General features: G+C 40.0%; 1 protein-coding gene across 11 annotated transcripts in view; it reads left to right on the forward strand.

Moving 5' to 3' along the window:
- The window catches only part of PLA2G4F (phospholipase A2 group IVF), a 236579-nt gene that overhangs the window by 199317 nt on the left and 15469 nt on the right, over positions 1–21793 (forward strand). For all 11 annotated transcript variants that reach the window (XR_015055403.1, XM_085870902.1, XM_085870959.1 and 8 more), the window contains 4 exons: positions 8338–8452; positions 12508–12645; positions 14119–14229; positions 16164–16331. Coding sequence is in view for 10 of the 11 variants with exons in the window: in XM_085870902.1 (XP_085727028.1) it covers positions 8338–8452; positions 12508–12645; positions 14119–14229; positions 16164–16331 (532 nt within the window). In the remaining variant the exon portion in view is untranslated. The remainder of the gene's footprint in view (positions 1–8337; positions 8453–12507; positions 12646–14118; positions 14230–16163; positions 16332–21793) is intronic.

Consider the following 21793-nt stretch of genomic DNA (forward strand, 5'->3'; position numbering starts at 1 on the left):
TATATATGTATATATGTATATATATATATATATATATATATATATATATATATATATGTATTTATGTATATATATATATATATATATATATATATATATATATATATATATATATATATGTATATATATATGTATATATATATGTATATGTATATATATATATATGTATATATGTATATATATATGTATATATATATATGTATATATGTATATATATATATATATATGTATATATGTATATATATATATATATATATATATATGTATATATATATATATATATATATGTATATATATATATATATATATATATATATATATATATATATATATATATATATATATATATATATATATATATATATATATATATATATATATATATATATATATATATATCGTCCTGACATTCCTTGTGTTGTCGGACCGTGCACTGACATTTCATGTTTCTTGTTCAAATCCTTCTGAATGCAACAGTATTATGTATTTCGATATTCTTGGGAGAATCACCATGTCGTTATGGGATTGTTGAGAAAAACTCAGCTGGTTGACTAATGGCCTTCATTAAGAGCATATTCTGCTTGCTCTTTCCTGGTCTGGTCTGTAGGTGGTACCAGTTATCACTGTGGTTGACTTGATGCAATCAGTGCAGCTTGGGATTGATGATAAATTGGAAATGAGAGCTCCACTCACACCAAAAATCATTCGCTGATTTGGAGAGTTTACACTTTCGAATGGTGTGCTTGTTTGTGTGAAGTGTGGGAATATAATTGCTTTCAACAGATGGTATAACAGAGGTCTGTGAAGGTTTTCTCATTTACTGCAAAGGTTAAAGTTTCTGACTCGACAATGTAGGAAACATTATCGGTGTTCTATCATTAGCGTGTTAAATTAGTTTGACCGTGAAAGCTGTGTGCAGCGAAACTGAATAAATGCCAAAGCACCTTGGTCACTAATGATTACCACAATGTGAGACCACACGGCTTTACACTTGTTAGCCAATTATCACCCAAAAATAGTGCCCATCTATGTTTAGATCTGCATGTAGGATTGATCGGCCCAGGTCTCATGGTAACGTTGATGAACATGAAGTATTTTGGAAAAGAATTTTCCATCCATGGAACTTTATTTCATGGCATATGTTTACTCAATTATGCTGACATGATCTAGAGGCGGTCACAAAGCCAGTTACACGATAAGCACGTCTGACCTACATTTCCTTTGAGTGGTGTCTGGTTTAGTCTCAAAGATGTGAGGCAAGAAATCGACCTTTGACCCCACGTTGTGATTCAGTAAAATCTTTAAACATGCATCAGAGCATTGGGGCAATTATAAATGTCAAGGAGCTTGTTTTGCTTGATTGTAGTCCTTGATGTGAGGATCCTAAGTATGTATAGTGGGAATTGAACACGTCAGCTGAAGTTTCCAAACAGACATGGAAAGTGAATGGCAGGGAATTCCATAAGGAGTTTGACTGTACTGGGAGGGCTGGACACATGCCCGAGTACACTACCTTGTAGATTGCACAGAGCGAGGTTTGGGATTATAAGGTACTAAATACTGGAGGAACTACATGGATATCCCAGTGGTTATAATTATTCTTGTTAATGAGAAGCATGTTCTGTAATAAGCACACTATGTTTTAAATGAAGACTGTGTGTGTGTGTGTGTGTGTGTGTGTGTGTGTGTGTGTGTGTGTGTGTGTGTGTGTGTGTGTATGTGTGTGTGTGTGTGTGTGTGTGTGCGTGCACTTGTGTAGTGCATCTGTCTGTCTTTGTCGAAATCAAACATAAATTGTTACAAAAATGACTTTAGAGGAAGGGGGACGGGGTTAATTAAGGGGTTAATTAAGGGGTTAATTAGTTATTTCGTAATCAATGTTGGTGTAGGACGTTTGGTAACTCCAGTCTTGCAGCGGCCAGAACAGTGTGAAGAGAGAACTCCTTGATGCCCAAGCCCCTGTGTCTATCTCTTTTCCTCCTTTCTTCCTCTGAATTTCATGTTCTTAATCTTTCCTCATCTTATTTTCTCACCTCTCCACGTGAGTGCAACACCAACATGGCGGAACTGTTTGTGCAAGGCCGGATGTGCTGGGAAGTGAGCATGGTGGGTCCAGTCCGTGTGTGCGAGGTGTGGTGCAATACCAACATGGCGAAAGTGCATGTGCGACCTTCGGGGAAGAGGGGGTTACCCTCAGTGTAGCAGATATCTCCTGATCATGAAACTGGAGAGAAGAAGAATGCCTCGAAATGATGATCCGCAGCAGTCGCCTGTTGAGGATAAATGGGGCTTCTGAGGCAGCCATTCAAATGAATAGGGGAAAAGGGAAAATCTTTCTAACTTAAGCCCCAAAAGCCCAAAATAGGAGACTGATTCCCTCCACCTTCCATACAAGCAAATGTAAAATTGAGACTGATTCCCTTTCCTCCCATACAAGGAAATGTAAAATAGGAGACTGATTTCCTCCCCCTCCCATACAAGCAAATGTTAAATTGAGACTTACTGATAAAAGCACTTCTTTCCTTTTATATTTTTATTCCACTCAAAGAGTGAACCAATGAATATTTGTCCATGTTCTACTTTGGGGAATAACTTAATTTTCCTATTACATTCATCACCATCGAGTATATTCACAAAGATTACTTTGGAACTTAGTTCTTGATTTAAGTACTTTTGTTGAGAAGAAATGAAATGATAAACTTCTCTCAATGCTCTTATTTGACTACCTCCTGAGCCACATATCATTTTGAGATTGTATTAAATTGTTTTTTCATTGTTCAAACCATCAATGTTTTCAGTCTATTCAAGGATATTTATTTCGTTACATCCTCGAACTTATTTGTAATTAAATTTATCCGCTTATTTGTTTTATCTACTTTTACCCCGGTTATTTTTTCAATAAGACTTATTTGGATATTTCTCACATTCTTTATGTTTCCCATTTAAATACCAAGGCTGATTATGTCTCCACTTTTTGATTTGGTTATTGCTTGGTTCTATCATTTATAAATCAGTAAAAAGATGGCGGTAGCCTATTAAAATTCCCAACCCAATATCTTAACACTTATACTTATAACTATAAGGGAGATGATTGATTCCATTCTCTAAAATATATCTTTTATCATCAAAAGCTCCTAATGCTTTCTTATTTATCTCTTCTGTATATAATTGATGTTTATAACCTCTTATTGTATTCATTTTTCTGTACTCTTCCTTCTTTAAGGTTAAACAGTTGTAATAATGTTTAAAGTTTATTGTTTCCTTGATTATATTTTTCTTTATTCCCTTTAGTTTCTCATCACACCTTTCAATGTTATTATTATCAATACACTTACAAGCATAAGACTTTGATCTCAATCCTATAAATTCACTCATGACCTTCCCACCCAATTCATCTTTAAACTTACCAATAACCTTTTTATTATTTGATGAAAACAACACATCACCTGACTTATAATTACTTGTCTCATATATATCAATATTATCAATCATATCCTCATATACATCACTTGTCTTAATTTCTAATATAAAACTAACTGTATCCATATATAACAATGACAGATTATCCTTCCACTTTGATTTTAAATTATTATAGTAATAGTTATCCATTAATGACTTTGACAAGTCAAGAATTGATGTTCCGATATAAATAGGTTTATCCATTTCAATACTCTCTTTTTTCAAATGAATAGCACAAAAGTTCTCTGAAAACACCTCCACTCATTCAAAACTTGGTCTATTAATTAACTTTGAAGCCTGTTTCCAAGATGTAGCAAGTCTTATGTTTTGTCGATTCCTAACATTTTCCATAGTCTTTACAAATACAGCATTATTCATTAATTTTTAAAGTCCTTCTCAAAATCTGTTTTTGCTTTGATTCAGCTTTTGATTCAACAGATTTGGATATTGGGCCATCTCAAATTCAGCTGCTGATGGCTGTGGCAGCCATTTTCCACTGCCATCAAAAATTTTGAGATGGCCCAATATCCAAATCTGTTCATAATATGATAGGCTACTCGTGTGCCAAATTTGGTGCTTTTCTCACAAAATGCACAATTGTTATGCGAAGTTGCCCCACTATATTCCCTTTTGTGATAAGAGATCAATCTCATCCTTGATTTGAGAAATGTGATTTAAGATTCGGGAAGTTTGTAATATTTGAAGCTAAGTTAGATAATGCACTTGCCATAAACTTGTATGTGTCAAGAAATATGATATGGGTTATGGGGGATGTATCAATTGTTTTTGTGAATTAGATGTATTTTTGATCTGTGTTTGGAATGGCAGAAATATCTCCAGATGTCTTTGAAAGTTCATTTATAAATATATGTGTGTCAAATTGAGCGTTCTTGTGAAGAAAGACAGGAATAAAGTTTCCGAGGCTTGTAATTAAGACAAGTCTGGAGACGGCAATGGTTCACGAGTGGTATTTGACGATGTAGATTGTTTCAGAAGTCAAGGATGAGACAGTGTGATAATTTTTGACCAAGTTATAAAAATGATCAACATGATGTGGTGCGAGTGACAGGTTATTAGCTGCAAAATGTCGAAAACCCGGTTTCATTCAACAACTTTCAAAATTTGACCTTTGCATAACCTTTAAAGGTCACAAAACAATGTTGTGGACATTAAAATAAGGAAACAGGATACGTGCTATAGCTTATTGGAGTTCCTTCGTCGAAGAAGGTCGAAAACCCGGTTCGATTCCCACAACTTTGAAAATTTGACCTTTGTGAACTTTAAAGGTCAAAGGTCAAGGATTATGACCTTTGGTGCAAAACTTCCTCTGGAACATTCCAGGAACAATATAACATCATATAGGCTATATGGCATTTCGCACTCCTCGGATTATCCATACTTTGATGAAATCAGCGTAAAAACAAACTTGAAGGGGGCGCCACGGGCAAGGTGTTCGAGATAGAGCAAAATGGTTTCAAGACTTTAGGTGGGGAATGACCTCAAGATTATACATAAAAAAATATAGTCATCCTAGCTCTCAAAGTTTGGGCGATCGTATGATTTTTATGTCAAAATTCGCAATTTTCTAAGTTTGTGACCTTGACCTTGGGATGAAAATGAAAAATCGAGCTCCGTGGGGCTATGCAGGTGCCATTGGGATAACCAAATACTGAAACCCTTGCCAGATTCGACAAACCCCCTCGGAGAAGATGTAACTTGTAATCGGCTACCCCCTAAAAACTTATGGTTTTGGGCATGGCTCCGCCCATAATGGGCGCACCATGCCCATTCTCAGGAAAACACAACTAGATTATGATATAAACCTCCCACCCAAATTTTATCAGGATCGGATCAAAATCCACGGAGCTATGCTCGGGACAGACAGACAGACAGCACACACCCATAACGAATATAGTGGTCACTTACTGACTCGTGAACCAATTACAACGGAAATGAGCCGGACCTCTATATTTTCCAATAAGATGACAGTGATCCCTAACCTTGACCTCTCCCTCAATTTTCTCCTCACAAATATGACATACTGTTCTTTCTAAATTCCTTTTTCTTTCCCTTTGTTAATAGGTTTTAACCATTATTTCTCTTAGTCTTATACACTCTTTTTCCAACCGTCTTACCAACTCCTCTGAGGCATCTTCTCTTCTATAAAGTTCTAACTTGTTGTATTCATCACCAACAGATAATTTGATATAATAACAGAAACTACAAGGAGTACGTTTTTGATATATATTTGTGTATGATTTATTTGGATTTGGAGAAACAGTATCTCTCTTTTCAAGGATACTTTCAAAATCAGCATATATCACAAACGGATGTTTTATAGATTTGTTTAAATCTTTGAATGATATGTTTGAACCTGCTTTTGGTAAATTGATTACGGTTGATTTATGATTACTACAATATTTTGAATGTTGATTTAATTGTTCTTTCGTCTGAAAGGAGTTGAGACATCTCTTACAAGGATACGTTTTACATTTTCTCGTATATATTTGTGATTTGGTTAATCTTGATAAATTTTTGATGAAAGCATCATGTGATTTTTCCTTTGAAGTAAAGTTGATTACGTCAATGAGAAAGTCCTTTGAGAAGGTCAATGTGTGTTTCATCATTTTTATAGTTGTTTGGTAATTTTAATATCTGAACTTTGTTTGTATCCGTTAATCCATATACATTAACAGATGGATTATTCATTTTCTCAAATTTAGTAATATCTCTCAATGACATTGGAAACTTTAAATCTTTAACATTTAATGTATTCTCATATTTCTTATCATGTTCAACCCTTTCAGGATTCCATTGTGGAGGATGTAAGTGAGCAAGAACAGACCATAGAAAACATTTATTTTCTTTGTTTTTAATATTAACAACCGCTTTCTTAAGTTTTATCTCTTTTGGTAAATCAATATAAGAGGAAGCTTGAAGAGGATCTGATTTTAAGATGTGTATATCTAAAAAGATTATTTTTGTAATAGTAAATCCACTACCTACTCCAGTGTCATCAACATCTTGTTCTTGTCTCTGGAGTTCATCGTAAACATCACATCTTACAAAATCTTGAAATGATGAGATAAAGTGAGGGTTTGTCCTCATTTCGGTAGTAGTTTCATCGTCTTGTCTTACCATTTTCAATTTTACTGCCGTGTAAAACTTAAAAGTTTTCATTTCACCTAATGTGTTTTTAATTATAGTTTCAATACATTGTTTAACCATATCAACAGCTTCCACGAGTGAAGATGGTCCAGGGTCTTGAAAGCGAAACAATCTTATTTTTTATATGCCCTTTAAATGCCCCATCAGTGTTTTCAATGGAGAATTTAGTGGTACCTTTCCTTTCTTCATTGATCTTGTGTTTGCATGATTGGAGGTGTTTATTATAAAAAAAAATTCAAGAATATCCTTATCACATCTATCACAATGTTTTGTTTCTTGGTCAAGTGGTGATATTTGTCTGAAAAGATTGAATGTGTGTTTGTTCGTTTGAAGGTGTTTTTTATAACATTTATATTCATGATTACAAACATCGCAGTCTGTTGTATTCACCATATTTATACAACAAAACTTTGCTAAAAATAAAATTTTCTTGATGAAAATTTCGTTTAATTTATAGGTAAATCTGAGCTTAATACCATTATGTCCAACTTTTTTCACTTAAATATAATGTATCAAGACACAGAGGACAAGTTTCAATCAATCTCTTCATTTGAAAACGACACTGAGAAATATGTCAAGGATGTAAAATTGAGCAAGTCTGGAGACGGCGATGGTTCACGAGCAATGTACACGGTTCTCCTTTTTTATTTTTTGACCTTCGAGGGGACGCCACGGGCAAACTGGCAGGAATCGGGAAAAACGTAAATGATGAAAGTTGTAGTACTCGAAGAGCACTACTTGCATACCAACTTTCATTCGAAACAGTTGAAAACCCTAAGAGCTCGATGCCCGATTTATTGATTTTTTTTTGCATTTTCTTAGTCCGTGACCTTGACCTTGTGACGAAAATAAAAAAAAAATCGAGCTCCGATGGGCTATGCATGTGCCATTGGGCTAACCAAATACCGAAAACCCCTGCCAGATTCGACAAACCCCCTCGGAGAAGATGTAACTTGAAACCGGCTACCCCCTAAAAACATATATTTTTGGGCGTGGCTCCGCCTATAATGGGCGCAGCACGCCCATTCTCTGGAAAACACAACTAGATCATGATATAAACCTCCCACCCAAATTTTATCAGGATCGGATCAAAACCCAGGGAACTATGCTCGGGAAAGACAGATGGACAGACAGACACACACCCATAATGAATATACTGGTCACTTACTGACTCGTGAACCAATTACATGATGCAAGGGGTAATTTTGGACGTGTCACACAGGAGAAGGATCTGAGGGTGGTAATAGATAGAGGAGGTAAGCAGGCAGCACAGTGCCAGGCAGCGGTTTCTCGGGGTATATCAACACGTTCTCCATGGTTTGTCCTTGCGCTTTATGGATCGTCATACTAAAACTTGAGTGAATCGGGAATTGATTTTTTATTCATTTTTTCGTTGCCCGATTTGAACGAAACTTGATAACGCACACCACAGGCGAATGGTGAGTAAGGTGGTCCTAAAATTTTTGCACTATCGTGTACTGTTTTGGCTGTGTTTCGGGAACATACGTACATGTATATATAAAAGATGAGAGTTTTACTAATATATAGATGGTGTGTATTTTAATAGTGTTAACGAATTGGGGGGTGTTGATGTATTCGTAGTTGTTGTGCTTCTTAGCATTTAGGTATACAGACCTTTTTCAAAGGATTCAGTTAATTTTATATAATAAACCGCTCAGCTGCTTTCATGTCATCTCACCCCTTCCATAGGAAGCCTCTGGAAAGTTGTCCGATCAACAAGCGTTTGTTGAGACTGGACGAGTTCCATATCCGGTGTACGCAGCTTTAAATGTCAAAGAGCAGATGAGTTCTTCAATATTTTCAGGTTACTCTTTTGGGCCATTTTAATTTTCAATTGAAGGCTTGATGAAAATTCCTTTTGGGCAAAAGTATTTCCAAGTTATCTGTAAATTAAAAGCTATTCACATCGGGGGCTGTTTGTGTACACACCTGATAACACTGAACAACAAAAATTTTTTACTGGAGATGTGTAAAGTGATTTAGACTAATTTGGGTACGCTGATTTCAAAAATCATAACCGTTTTGCTGTATCACGTCAGGATTTTCAGTAACAGAAATATTCCCATTGCCTAGAAGTCAGGATTTCAATGAAATTTACAAAAATTCATTTATTCATTTATTTCATCATGAATGCTTCAAAATTATAGAAATTACAGAAAAACTCCACTAGAATGTAATTAAAAATGCTTTAGGCATTTGGCTTTGCGTTTGTGCTGCTCTGTGTCAGTTTCACGATGCAGGAACCAGCAGAAATCGCCCATCATGTTCGGGTTGTGCCGCCCTTGGTAACGCGTCTCCATGAGTGAAATCTCTTGGTGGAATCGCTCGCCGTGCTCGTCCGAGACTGCTCCCAAGTTGTCAGGGAAGAAGTTCAGGTGCTGGTGTAGGAAATGGATTTTCAGGGACATCCTGGAGCCAAGTTTCCTGAAGGACTCCAGCAGCTGCTGCACTATTTCTTCATAGTTGTCCGCGCGCTCGTTCCCCAAGAAGTTGTCCGTCACAGCTTTGAAGCTCCTCCACGCTGCCAGCTCTTTGGGGTTTAGAGTTGTCGGAAAAGTTTCGTCCTTCATAATCTGTCGGATTTGCGGTCCAACAAAGACACCAGCCTTGATCTTGGCCTCCGACAAGGTGTTGCCAAACTTTTCCTTGAGGTATAAAAACCCACGCCCATTCAGATCCATTGCCCGTACAAAACTTTTCATCAAGCCGAGCTTTATGTGGAGTGGTGGAAGGAAAACCTTGGCTGGGTCGACAAGGGCGACATGCTTCACGTTGTGTCGACCAGGTACATGCTCTTTTCGCTCTTCCCAATCTTTCTTCGTCCAGTGATTCTTGTCGTCTCTGCTATCCCAGAGACAAAGGAAGCACATGTATTTCGTGTAGCCTGACTGCAGCCCTAACAACAGCGCCACCACTTTCAAGTCTCCGCAGATGTGCCAGTTGAAGTCATTGTACTTGATGGAATCAAGCAGCTGCCGCATAGTCTCATAGGTCTCTGTCATGCCGAACGCGTGAGCCAGTGGGACTGATGGTTTCTCGTTGCCATTGTGGAGCAAAACAGCCTTCAAGCTGTTCTTCCCCGAGTCGATGAAGAGGCGCCAGTCTGCAGGATCGTGATCACACCCAAGTTCTTTCAACAGACCGTTGATGTCACTGCAGAATGTCATCGTGTCTTCCATCTCAAAGAACTCAGCCATGTCTCTGTGACGTGCTCTGAACAAGGATATCTTGGTGTTAGGTTCAAGTAGATTCCACTGCTGCAGCCTTGAACCAAGCAGCTCTGCCTTCGCCTTTGACAGCGAGAGATCTCTTACAAGATCATTTAAGTCTCCCTGGTTCAGAAGGTGTGATTCTTGAGTGTCGGGTTCAAAGGTTCATCATCACCATCCTCTTCACCACTGCTTACAGCTATGTTCTGATCAGCTGGAGGTGTTGGAACGGGGTTCTCGTCATCATGAGGCACAGGTTTACGAGCAGAGACGCAGTCAGCGTACTTGATGTGACCTTTAGTCTTCTTGTTGAAGCCGGCGATGCTTGTGCAGCAGAAATAACAATCATCATGATGATTCTGCGGCTCACGCCATATCATGGGCACCGCAAATGGCATGCTCGCGCGCTTGCCCACCAACCACTGAGTCAAGGTTGTGTGACAGCTTGTGCAGCAGATGTGTGGTGCCCAGCTCTGTTCTTGGTCCCCCACCTTACACCCGAAGTAGTGAAAGTAGGCGGTCTTCATTTTCACTGCTGTAGATATACTTCGCTGTTGATCTTTTTTGGTATACCGACCACAGACATAACAGAAGTTGTCAGGATGATTGGTACAGGAACGCCTACTCATCTTTATCTGAAAGAAAGAAATATAACACAAGTTAACAACAATTGTACGAAATAGACATGTTAAAGACATATGTAAATTTCATTGAAATCCTGACTTCTAGGCAATGGGAATATTTCTGTTCCTGAAAATCCTGACGTGATACAGCAAAACGGTTATGATTTTTGAAATCAGCGTACCCAAATTAGTCTTAATCATTTTACACATCTCCAGTAAAAAAAATTTTTTGAAATTTGTTGTTCAGTGTAATGTGATGAACAAGCCACATACCTTAATACGTCTTCTGCAAACACTTTCACTTCTGTAAATAACTTGTGAGAATAAATTGTAACTTTTATGCTGAGCCAGAGCATAAGGCTTGTAAAAGTGTTTCCTTTTGAACCGGTTTTCCGACTTGTTCTGATAGTAAGATCAGGTCAGATTCACAAGAATGGCCGAGTGCTTAACTTACCTTGGCTGGCGCTCTGGATATAACCACGAGATGGTCTTTAATATACCGACCGTGATATAATGGAGATAGTTTATGTGAAGAGGGTGAACAATCTAAAATATAACTCAGAATTGGACTAACAAAAGGTTGCCATGAGATTTTTCCAGCCAAATGTTGCTTTGATTTCTGCAGCTGAGTTATGCTACCATTATACAGTAGGTCACTATACTAGAGCTGCTGGTACTAAGTGAAGGGGTTCAACCTGAAGATTCACAAAGGTGCAAGGACCAACCACTACACCACTTGTCCAAACCTCAGAGGCTCAAAGTCCATGCCTTATAGCCACAGAAGGCATGTTTACATCACTCCATTAAGCCAAACAGAAGCAAGCCAAGCGGGATGATATAATCCGGCCAGCACAACTTGGTTAGTGATTATGCAGACCTGCCTGCCTGTCCAGATATTACGTACTTTGTGCACAACAATTTTTCACCTTCCACCACAGGCCAATCTGACATTTGTATGCTGATAGATTATAGGAAAATAAAATCTTCATTTAGTGTATTTTTGTCTTTTCCATACACATATCAGACTTTTAAGTGAAGCCAACTCACTTCCTGTAGTTTACATGTTTCATTATGTCCACACCTAAGGAGGTGCAGATGGAGAAACCAAGCTTGACGATGGTGGTCTGTTTGTCAACACTTCCTACAGCAGGAGCTCGCGATTCATGAATGGCACTTTTCTCCTTGCACTGAGCGCGTACACTGTACGTTCAACATCAGGCTCGGCTAGGCCTGAGTAATCAATAATGCCAGTGTGGTGGACCAATATCTATCATAACAGCATGCGATCTAGTGGGAGAGCATTTTCTAAAATGTGATGAAGTGAAAGGATTGTGACTCGCCCGTGTGATCCAACGAAGTCGAAAACCGCCCAAACTGCCCAATACAATGAAAGTCATTGGTTAAATGCACACGCAATCAAGGCCTCACGTCTCGACACTTCATACGCCTTCGCTTGCACATGCTCCACCATTGCAATTGCATCAACATCAGAGTTCAGTCATTCAGCATAGGTGCAGTTTGTACAGTTTTGCTAACAAGAAACTTAAGGAGGGAAACAGGCCTGGATGAGCAGCTTTTTAATGTCGTGGGGAACCTTTAAAATAGAGAAAAGACTCGGCCTCAATGGTATCCTTGTACTTCCTGTGTTGTCAAACAATTTCATTTCCGCTCCCTATCCCTGTTCCACATCTCCCTCTACCTCTTCTGATTGATCTCCTATAATTGTAAGTTTAACTTAACCTGCCAGATTTATTGTGGAACACTAAATGAAGTATCACAATGAGAAAACCCAAACAGATTTGCATGACCATAGAAATAGTCCAAACCTCGTAGGTTGTAAAATCATCGACGGTTCACGTACTATGTATGGTTTATGTTTGTGGCAGTACGGCCTTTTAATTCCTCATCTAGTTTGGAAAGATTTTTCAACACAAACCATTGCTTGTTTAGCCGAGGCCGAACAAAGGCCTGCATGTTTTCCAGACTCTTGGTGTATTGTTCAGTACCGTTCTACCTTTGCTCTACAGAGTGGGTAGAATTCACTCCCCACGAGGTCGGTTTACCCAAGTACGGTGCATTTGCTAAAATGCAGGACTTTGGGAGCGAGTTCTTCATGGGACATGTGGTACGACGACATCCAGAGCTGCCTCTGCATTACCTGCTTGGTGAGGATGTAACGTGTGGAGACGGATGTTAAGACTTCATTTTTTAGACTGTGGCATTGATTGTGACGGCCTGTGATTCTACATCCAAGTAATAATCACAAAGAAATTGGTTAAAATATGGGGAACTGGCCTAAAACCAACCCAATGGTTTATTACCTCCACACACGAAGGTGAAGGAGGTTATGTTTTCACCTCTCTCTGTCTATTGCATTCGCTAGATATCCCTTATTGTCGGGTTTTCCGTGTGTGTATGTGTGTGTGTGTGTGTGTGTGTGTGTGTGTGTGTGTGTGTGTGTGTGTGTGTGTGTGTGTGTGTGTGTGTGTGTGTGTGTGTGTGTGTGTGTGTGTCTGCAACACGAGGCTCCACAGCATAAACAAACAAACCGATTTCGATGAAACTTGGCGAACAGGTGCCATATGGTCTGGGAATGTGCGCGTTTGAGTTTCGTTGCTAAGCAACCACCCGTTGCTATGCAGCGGACAGCGAGATTGCTTCGTTTTATGCGCGAAGAGATACGGCCGATGACACGGCCTTGTTTGTGATTAATTCGCCGCAAAGTGACATGTCCGCTGCGCTGCGCTGTTCACGTCACCTCACTAAAATATTTCTGATATCGAGCAGTATGCAAGTCAAATTTAAATTATTGAATTACGAATAGGATTTAGTCCAACCAGTTGTTATTTCCGAGTCTTCCTTCGATGTCCTTCCTATCATCATGAACTCCGGGAATTTCATCGCCATTTTTCTCTGCTTGTCCTGCTTCGTGCTCGAACTGCTAAGGCCGTATTTCATTTCCAGCTGCCTGAACTTCACCTCCTGCGACTACGTTATCCCACAATTCTCCATGTGATTCAGACCGAAATCCTTCATTTCTCTCACACTCACTGTCGCTACCAGACAAGTGAAAGTCCATGTCATCCATTATTCAAAAGCAAATGTTCGATTTTTTTTTAAAAGCAGAAACGAACGAAGCGATTGAGTCGACCAATCAAATGTGGAAACACACAGAAAGCCAATACAATCACGTAGACCACCAACCCGAGTAATTAACGTGCAGCCTTTGACATACTGTACGTGACGTCATGTGGGTTACGCCCCTTTCAGGAGAATTTTTAGGGGCGTTCCCGAAGACATTTGTTTTTTAAATTTTACATTTTACAGAATGAGTATTGTGAAAAAACATTGTCAGATCTGAAATCACGATGAAAAACTCCTCTAGGACATATATAAATGAAATTTAAGTACTTTTGCATGTCAGGGGACCTTTAAGTAGGTAGTCCCACGTCAGGCCTGGCTGGCCAGTACGTGAAGATTCGGGCTAAGCTTCCCCTCAGCTGACCCCACAAGAAAGGTGGGATAATGGTGGCCGTTAAAGAATTAGAGTAGATAGTCCCACAATGTGAAACTAAAGCCAAAAACACAACATAGAGTTTTGTCCTTTGGTGTGTGTGTGTGTCTATATCCCTGTCTAGGCCTGTGGGGCAGTGCCTTTGCAGCAAGTCTCGACAGGATTTACCTGGAATTGACCGGAAAGAACCTGAAGCTGTTGGACCTGCTGCAAAACAAGATCCGGGTGAATCCAGGTATCGAAGGCTCGAAGAATGGGGGTTATCTTCATATTTCCGTTGCTGTGGTCGAAGCGAAAGTTAGTTTCGGACAAATAATTGTGATTAATAGCGAGTATGTTGAGCTAGTAATTCATAAGGATGCATTTATATATTATGTACATGAGCGAGGGATTGATAAATTGAAGTGAAGGGAGAGCAGAGAGGCAATGAGTAAACAAAAATAAGACATCATGCAGACCACGACACTTGCAAAATCCATAAAACAAATTTGACCTCAAAAATAATTGGGGGTTGAATTCAATGACCAAATATGCAAATCCTCTTCAAATTTCAAGTGAATATTTGTTTCATTATGTCCACATCTGATATGATCCACACCTTCCTGAAAATTGACAATTTTATAAATTCGGCCTATGTTGACCTTTTGGTCGATGTTGACCTCCAAAATAATTGGCGAGTTGAATTCATTGACAAAAATATTAATCTTCTTCAAATTTCAAGTCAATCGGATGAAAATTGAGGATTTTAGAAATAACACTTGTTTTTGACCTTGGGCCTATGTACCTTTTGGTCTTTATTGACCTTAAAAATAATTGACTAGTTGAATCCAGTGACCTGAAATATAAATCCTCTTCAAATTTCAAGTCAATCGGATGAAAATTGAGGATTTTACAAATCTCACTCAAGTTGTTGACCTTTGGCCTATGTTGGCCTTTTGACCTCAAAAACAGTAGGCTTCTTCCTGATGACAAACTCTACCATGTGGTGAAGTTTCCTGAAGATTGGTTTGGAATTGTGACCTGTAGGCGACAAACAAACAAACAGACAGACAGAATAACAAGAAAAAGACATCGTTCAGAGCATGATACTTGCAAAATCCACCCCCTCTCCAAAGGTTGCCATGGATACATCAAACTGTCCATTTCATTAAGATTAAAAATCACATTATTAATCAAGGTTCAGGTCAATCGGTTGAAAATTGATGATTTTTCAGATTTAAATTGATGATTTTAGAAGTTTGACCTTGAGTTAACCTTTGACCTTTTGACCTGAAAAATAGTCGGTTTCCAAATTCAGTGATGTACTATGCAATTGCTCCTTAATTTTCAGGTTAATCAGATGAAAATTGATGATTTTTCAGATGAAATTTGATGATTTTACAAGTTTGACCTTTGACCTCAAAAATTGCACCTTTTCCAATTCATGAATGTACTTTGCAATTGCTGGTTAATCTCCAAGTCAATCGGATGAAAATTGACCATTTTTCAAATAAAATTTGATGATTTTAGACATTTGACCTCGAGTTGATCTTTGTCTTTTTGATCTCAAATATAGTTGGTTTCCCAATTGAGTGACGTAATATGTAAATCTTGTTCAAATTTCAAGTTAATCGGATGAAAAATGACAATGTCAGAAATTTGACCTCAAGATGACCTTTGACCTCAAAATCAATAGGCTTCTCAGCTGAGACTACCTCTACAACTTGGTAAATATCATGATGATCGGTTTAGAATTGCGACTTGTAGGCGACAAACAAAGACAGAATAACAAAATCGACGAACCAACATACTTGAAAAATCTTCGATTTTGCAAGTACTGAGGAATGTCCAGGGAAGGAAGAAAAGGCTCTTAATGAATGTGGATGAAGAAGACTCATTGCATCCCCCAAAACACTTCCTTCTACATACCTCGTACATTCCTGTATTGCGATGATTTTTTACCGACAGTATTTGACTTTACGTCGAGTATCCTGAACATTCCCTTTCCTTTCTCAAACTCCTCCTCCCACACCACACTCTTACCCAACATCATCTCCATTCCCTCTCAATTTGACCCATGCTCCTGCCCCTCTTGTGCATATGTAATTTGTAGATAGTATTTAAAGGAATGCCATAGCATTTTTGCCTATCCAACAAGCCTTGCATAATGCATAAAGGTGTTCATCTCAGGTGCGATTGATCCCCAGCGGCCTACCTTGGTGGTGACCCCTGTCGGCATGCTCCAACAGTGGCTCCAGTCCATGCTGTCATCACACCTCACAGGACAGAACTACAACTTGCTCAGTGGCCTGTTTCTCGACTCGAGCTACGCCACTTCACGGGGTTTTGTCTCATCAGGTTTGCTGCGATAAATCGGCCCTTAATGCTTCCTCGTTTATTTATTTATTAGGATTTGTGAGGTGCTGCAGTTATTTTACTACATAGGCCAAGAAACCCACTCAAGAGTCCACCACAGGGTGTGAACTGGTATATCAAATGTAGATCACACCTGGCAGGACAGTGGGATCACTCCCTTCCTGAAGGCCATTCGTGAGCCAGCTTGGTTTACATAATTTATTGAAGAGTGACATGGTAATTTTTCCTGGGATGAGCTCAGGTTCTAGCTTGTTTCAAATCAAAATCCTTAAAGGTGTTGCCTGTCGTCACATTTGGACAAGATGATCAGCTGACTGCAATGAGGTGCATCATACCGACGCCCGAGGCCGAGCAGATTGGATGAGTTTGCATCAATTTATGGAAGGACGGGGTAGTTTGCACCAAGATGATGCTACTTGTTCGAGTCAGGTTGGGAATCAAATTTAGTCTGACAGGGTGGTTCAGAGGTAGCACACTTACCCGTGAGCTGTCTGGTTCCTCCTGACCTGACTATATTGTAAATTAAATCATTTATGACCGTCATCATTTCAAAATCAGAGTAATCAGTGACTATGGGAATTTTGAATAAAGGTTTTGTTGTTGATGGTGAAACTCATCCTGCTGACTCAGCGGGCCGCTCGCAGGCCCAATCGTTAAAAACACATGTGCAGACATTTCCCTACAGCTTCAACCATAAATTATCCCACGTTTCCACCTTCCTTATTTCATCCCAAACACATTCCATTGAGGAAAGCTGACGAGTAATGTCTTGGCAAAAGCTCTCGGTGGCATGATCATCAACGGTAATCCAATTAAACCTGAAGATGCTTGTTGCGTCCTCCCATGGTGGTGCATTGCTATTCGCAGACTTCCATGGTCGACGACAGGTACATTCATCGATGTTCCAAGGTGTTATGAAAATTAGGCTGAGCAACGTTAAGGGGCGGTGACGGTTGTTTTCGACGGTTACATGACTTTCAGCACAAAGTATTTGGAACATCCAATGTGCACAAAGGAATTATATCTTTGACATTCATCTTTGAAGAGCCTTCTCCAATTCTGATAAGCAAAGTAACCTCCCGTTGAAGGTGATGCATCTTGGTAGTTGCTGACGATAACGATAACTTAATCCTACTGATGTGCCAATGCTAAGAATAACATTTGGATGCAATCCACCGTACACAGTGGAAAATACAGGACATGGAATCTGTGCGAGAAGCACTTGGTGAAATTTTTTGCAAAAATGTTCACACTTGGCATATTTTTTAACAGGCCTTGACACCACCAGCGCATTGTTCGGCAAAAGTATATCCATTACATTTACCAAGTTGTGCTCAACGGAACCCTTACGTGCAAATATACATCGTTGTTTGGCTTTTGATACAGGAGCGAGGCTCGTGGAAGAGCAAGGTGGAACTGACAGCAGGACAAACATCAAGGGAAAGAAGGGAAGGAAAAGAGAAGAAACACTGAAACTAGCAAGTAAGATGGTTTGGTTAAGAAAGGTTAATGGGGGTGATAAATATGATGGGTCAGAATTGGGGATGACCAGATGTGGCAGTGAACTGTGTGCTTGAATCCATGGAGAGAAGAATGCGACAGATCAGCCTGTGGAAGATGGTTCCATCGATGGGAAAAGCGAGGAATAAAAATGTTGAGGTGTGCAGGCAGCATGGATTTTGGAAGTTTAACAAGGAGGAGGTTACTGGGAGAACGACCATGTGTGTCTTGGAGCAGATAGGGAGGGTCAGAAGAATGAGACAGCAGAGGGATAAATATTGGAGAATAAACGGTGGAAAACAAGGAGACCACCGACCCGCCTGCAATGTGAAAGCAGCAGACCTTGTTCTTCGGCCTAGTCGTCAGATACTTGAATAGTTTTGAGAGCCATACATCTCTCTATAATTCTAGCATTGTGTGTGTGTGTGTGTGTGTGTGTGTGTGTGTGTGTGTGTGTGTGTGTGTGTGTGTGTGTGTGTGTGTGTGTGTGTGTGTATGTGTGTGACCGCTGTTTCTCGACAACCACTGGTCCGATCTAATTGAAACTTGCCAGGTATATTGGTGGGGCCCTGTGGATGTGCCTTTTCAAGGTTTGATATTAATCGGACAAGTGGTTCCCAAGTTATGCCATTTATTTACCAAACCAATGACAGGACACGTTGCTGCATATGCATAGCCGATGGGGAAAGGGCGCCATTTAGTTACCAATGACAGGACACGTTGCTGCGTAGGCGAGGCCGATGGGGAAGAGATCCTCAGTTACCAATGACAGGACACGTTGCTGCGTAGGCGTGGCCGTTGGGGAAGAGATCCTCAGTTACCAATGACAGGACACGTTGCTTGGCGTTTTGCACACACAGTATCTCTCTTCTATCTATAATTCCAGCAATCTCTGTTTGTTTGCCTTTTCAAGGTTTGAAATTAATCGGACAAGTGGTTCCCAAGTTATGCCCATTTATTTACCAAACCAATGACAGGACACGTTGCTGCGTAGGCGAGGCCGATGGGGAAGAGATCCTCAGTTACCAATGACAGGACACGTTGCTGCGTAGGCGTGGCCGTTGGGGAAGAGATCCTCAGTTACCAATGACAGGACACGTTGCTTGGTGTTTTGCACACACAGTATCTGTCTTCTATCTATAATTCCAGCAATCTCTGTTTGTTTGCCTTTTCAAGGTTTGAAATTAATCGGACAAGTGGTTCCCAAGTTATGGCCAAGTTAGAGTGCGTTCCCCATTACGGGTTACAATGTACGGACTTCCGGATAGTGATGACTTACTGTATTTGAATAATTTCTCGATTTCTTATGTGCGTTTATAGATAAACACAATGCCCCAATCCAGTCGTCATTTATGAGAGTGAAGGAATGGCCTGTGAGTTGCTTGAAATTTTTGTTTTTGCACATACGGCCACGCACGTACGGCCACGCGAGAGCGAAGGAACGGCCTTTGTGGTTGTTGTTTCTGGCACGCGGTTTGAAAGGTTTTTTTTGCACGTACGGCCACGCTCAAGTTCCACAAAATCCAGGAGAGACAGATGTGATGCTCGGTTGCCAGCCCATAGCAGAGAGCAGTATTCCATTGAGCTATTGATAAAGGATTCCATTGAGCATTCTAATGAGCCTCTGCTTATCCTCCAATGTTCTGTTGACCCATGCGGCAAGTGGACCTCGTGATCTCCTTCGACTACACCTCGCAAGCACCCTTTATGGTATGAAGTTTCTCTTGGTTGATAGATCTATCCAATGTAAACAGGGATAGATGGATAGGACAGCATGACTGTGAGTAGCTCTGATTTTCCAAGGAAAAACATCGGTCGTCAGAGAATGCCCAATGTGCGACTGGCTTTGGAGGCCAGCTTAGCAATGTGGTCAACCCAGGAAAAGTCATGACTCATGGTTCAAGATGATCTTCCAGAACCTCTATTATTTTAACTTTTCTCACAGTCCCAGGCCCCAACTTTTAACCCATGAACCCTGACCCTCCCTGTAAAACTTAGTCCTTATCACCCCCACGTGCCCACTGACTCCACTCTGACTCACATGCCTCTAACTCATTCCCACCTTATGTAAATCCTTGCCCCTATCTCATCTCTCTCTTTTGCTCTGACGAAGGGTTTACTCCTGAAACGTCAACCCCTTGCTTCCCACGGCAGTTAGAATACCTCGATCAATGAATAGTGAGTTTGACAAGGCACATTTACCTTTGGTATAAAATGCTGCATGCTATCGTTTACTGCGGGTGCCTTTCCAATGCCTCGTGTGGAATACTAAGATGGTGCTGAACTTGACTCAATGCTAAATGTGGTTGGAAGAAAGTTGGATTCAATTGCAACCAGTTACAACCGATCCGAATGCAGCACCACGCACCTTGCTCAACATGATCTGTTGTGCCTCTAATGCTGTTGCTGATGAACCATACAGTAAGATAACACACACATATCATCATTATGGTCTTGAATATATGCATCGGGGTGCAAAAACTGTAGTGGACAAGACTGTAAAAGTACAGCACAAAGTAGAACGGCACTCGGTAGAGCGCGTACCTCCACCAGGCTTAACAGTTTGTTTTCTATCCCACTGATAGGTCGGATCTGAATCTGGACTTTAAACAAAATCGAATCGGCTTGTTCTTGTCACCAATCCACCTAGTTTTGTCATAAGTCATCCACAATTTTTTGAGATATCATGATATACATAGTTTTTAGCTCTATCTCTCAATAGTGAAGAATCGCTGAAAAAATTATCGCATCCGGTTCCGGATTCGGATCTTCACCAAAATCGAATTGATTCATCCTCGTCACACAAACAACCTGTCCACCGTTTTGGCCGAACCCGTCCAGGACTTTTTGAGATATCCTGCTCTCAAACGGACAGACAAACAGAAAGACAGTGAGAGGTGACAACATAACCTCCATCCACCTTCAGTGTCAGAGGTAACAAGACTGTACAAATACAACACAAACGATAGTTGAAAGTGATAATGAAGATGATTGACTGTCATTGTTGGGATTCCAATATGGAAATATATTGGGAAAATGACATTTTCATCATAATGATCCCAATATGGTGGAGGAAGTGGAGGTCGGGGAGCAATAAGGAGCAAGTGACCATAACATTGTGTGTGCAAAGATTCTGTTGAGGGTTAGAGTTCAGGATAGTTGAGTAAGGTTATTAGATTTCAAGAAGGCAAACCTTGAGGGTATGAGGAGAGAATTGGGTGATGTAGATTGGGAGACTCGAACAACAGGACAATCAGCATCAGAGAAAAGGGAAACCTTTAAGAAGCAAATGTGTAGAGTGCAGAGTAAGTACATTACAATGAGGTGTAAAACTAGAAGTAGAAAGAGACCAGGGTGGTTGAGCAGTGAGATAAGAAACGCTATTAAGGAGAAGCAGAAAGAATTTATTAGGTTTAAAATTACAGGACTGGAGTTAGATTTATATCAATATCGGAGTAAACAGAGGCAAGTGAGGAAAATAACTCGGCAAGCCAAAAGAGAGTACGAGAAGGACATGGCTAAGGATATTAAACATAATAGCAAGGCTTTCTTTAAGTATATCAGGGAAAAAGAACAGGTTAGGACCAATGTGGACCCATTGAGGAATAGCACCGGGAGAGTGGTTCGTGATGAAAGTGAGATGGCAGGCTTAATAAACAGGTATTCTTCTTCAACTTTTACATAAGAACAGTCAGAATTGCCAATGGCTGAAAGTATTTATCAAGGAGGTGAGGAAGGGCTTTTCCAGAAGATCCAAGTTGGAGTGGAGGAAGTAAAGGAACAGCCCGGTAATCTCAGAGTAGATAAGGCTCTGGTTCCAGATAACATGTACCTGAAGGTATTGAGGGAGGTGGCTGAGCAGGTAAGCGAGATATTAACGGATATTTTCAACAGTTCTTTGGAGTCAGGCCAGATACCGGAGGATTGGAGAGGAGCAAATGCAA

This window comes from Eptatretus burgeri, chromosome 1 (genome assembly GCF_056783735.1).
Source record: "Eptatretus burgeri isolate ZD-2024b chromosome 1, Ebu_testis_v1, whole genome shotgun sequence".
NCBI lineage: Eukaryota > Metazoa > Chordata > Myxini > Myxiniformes > Myxinidae > Eptatretus > Eptatretus burgeri.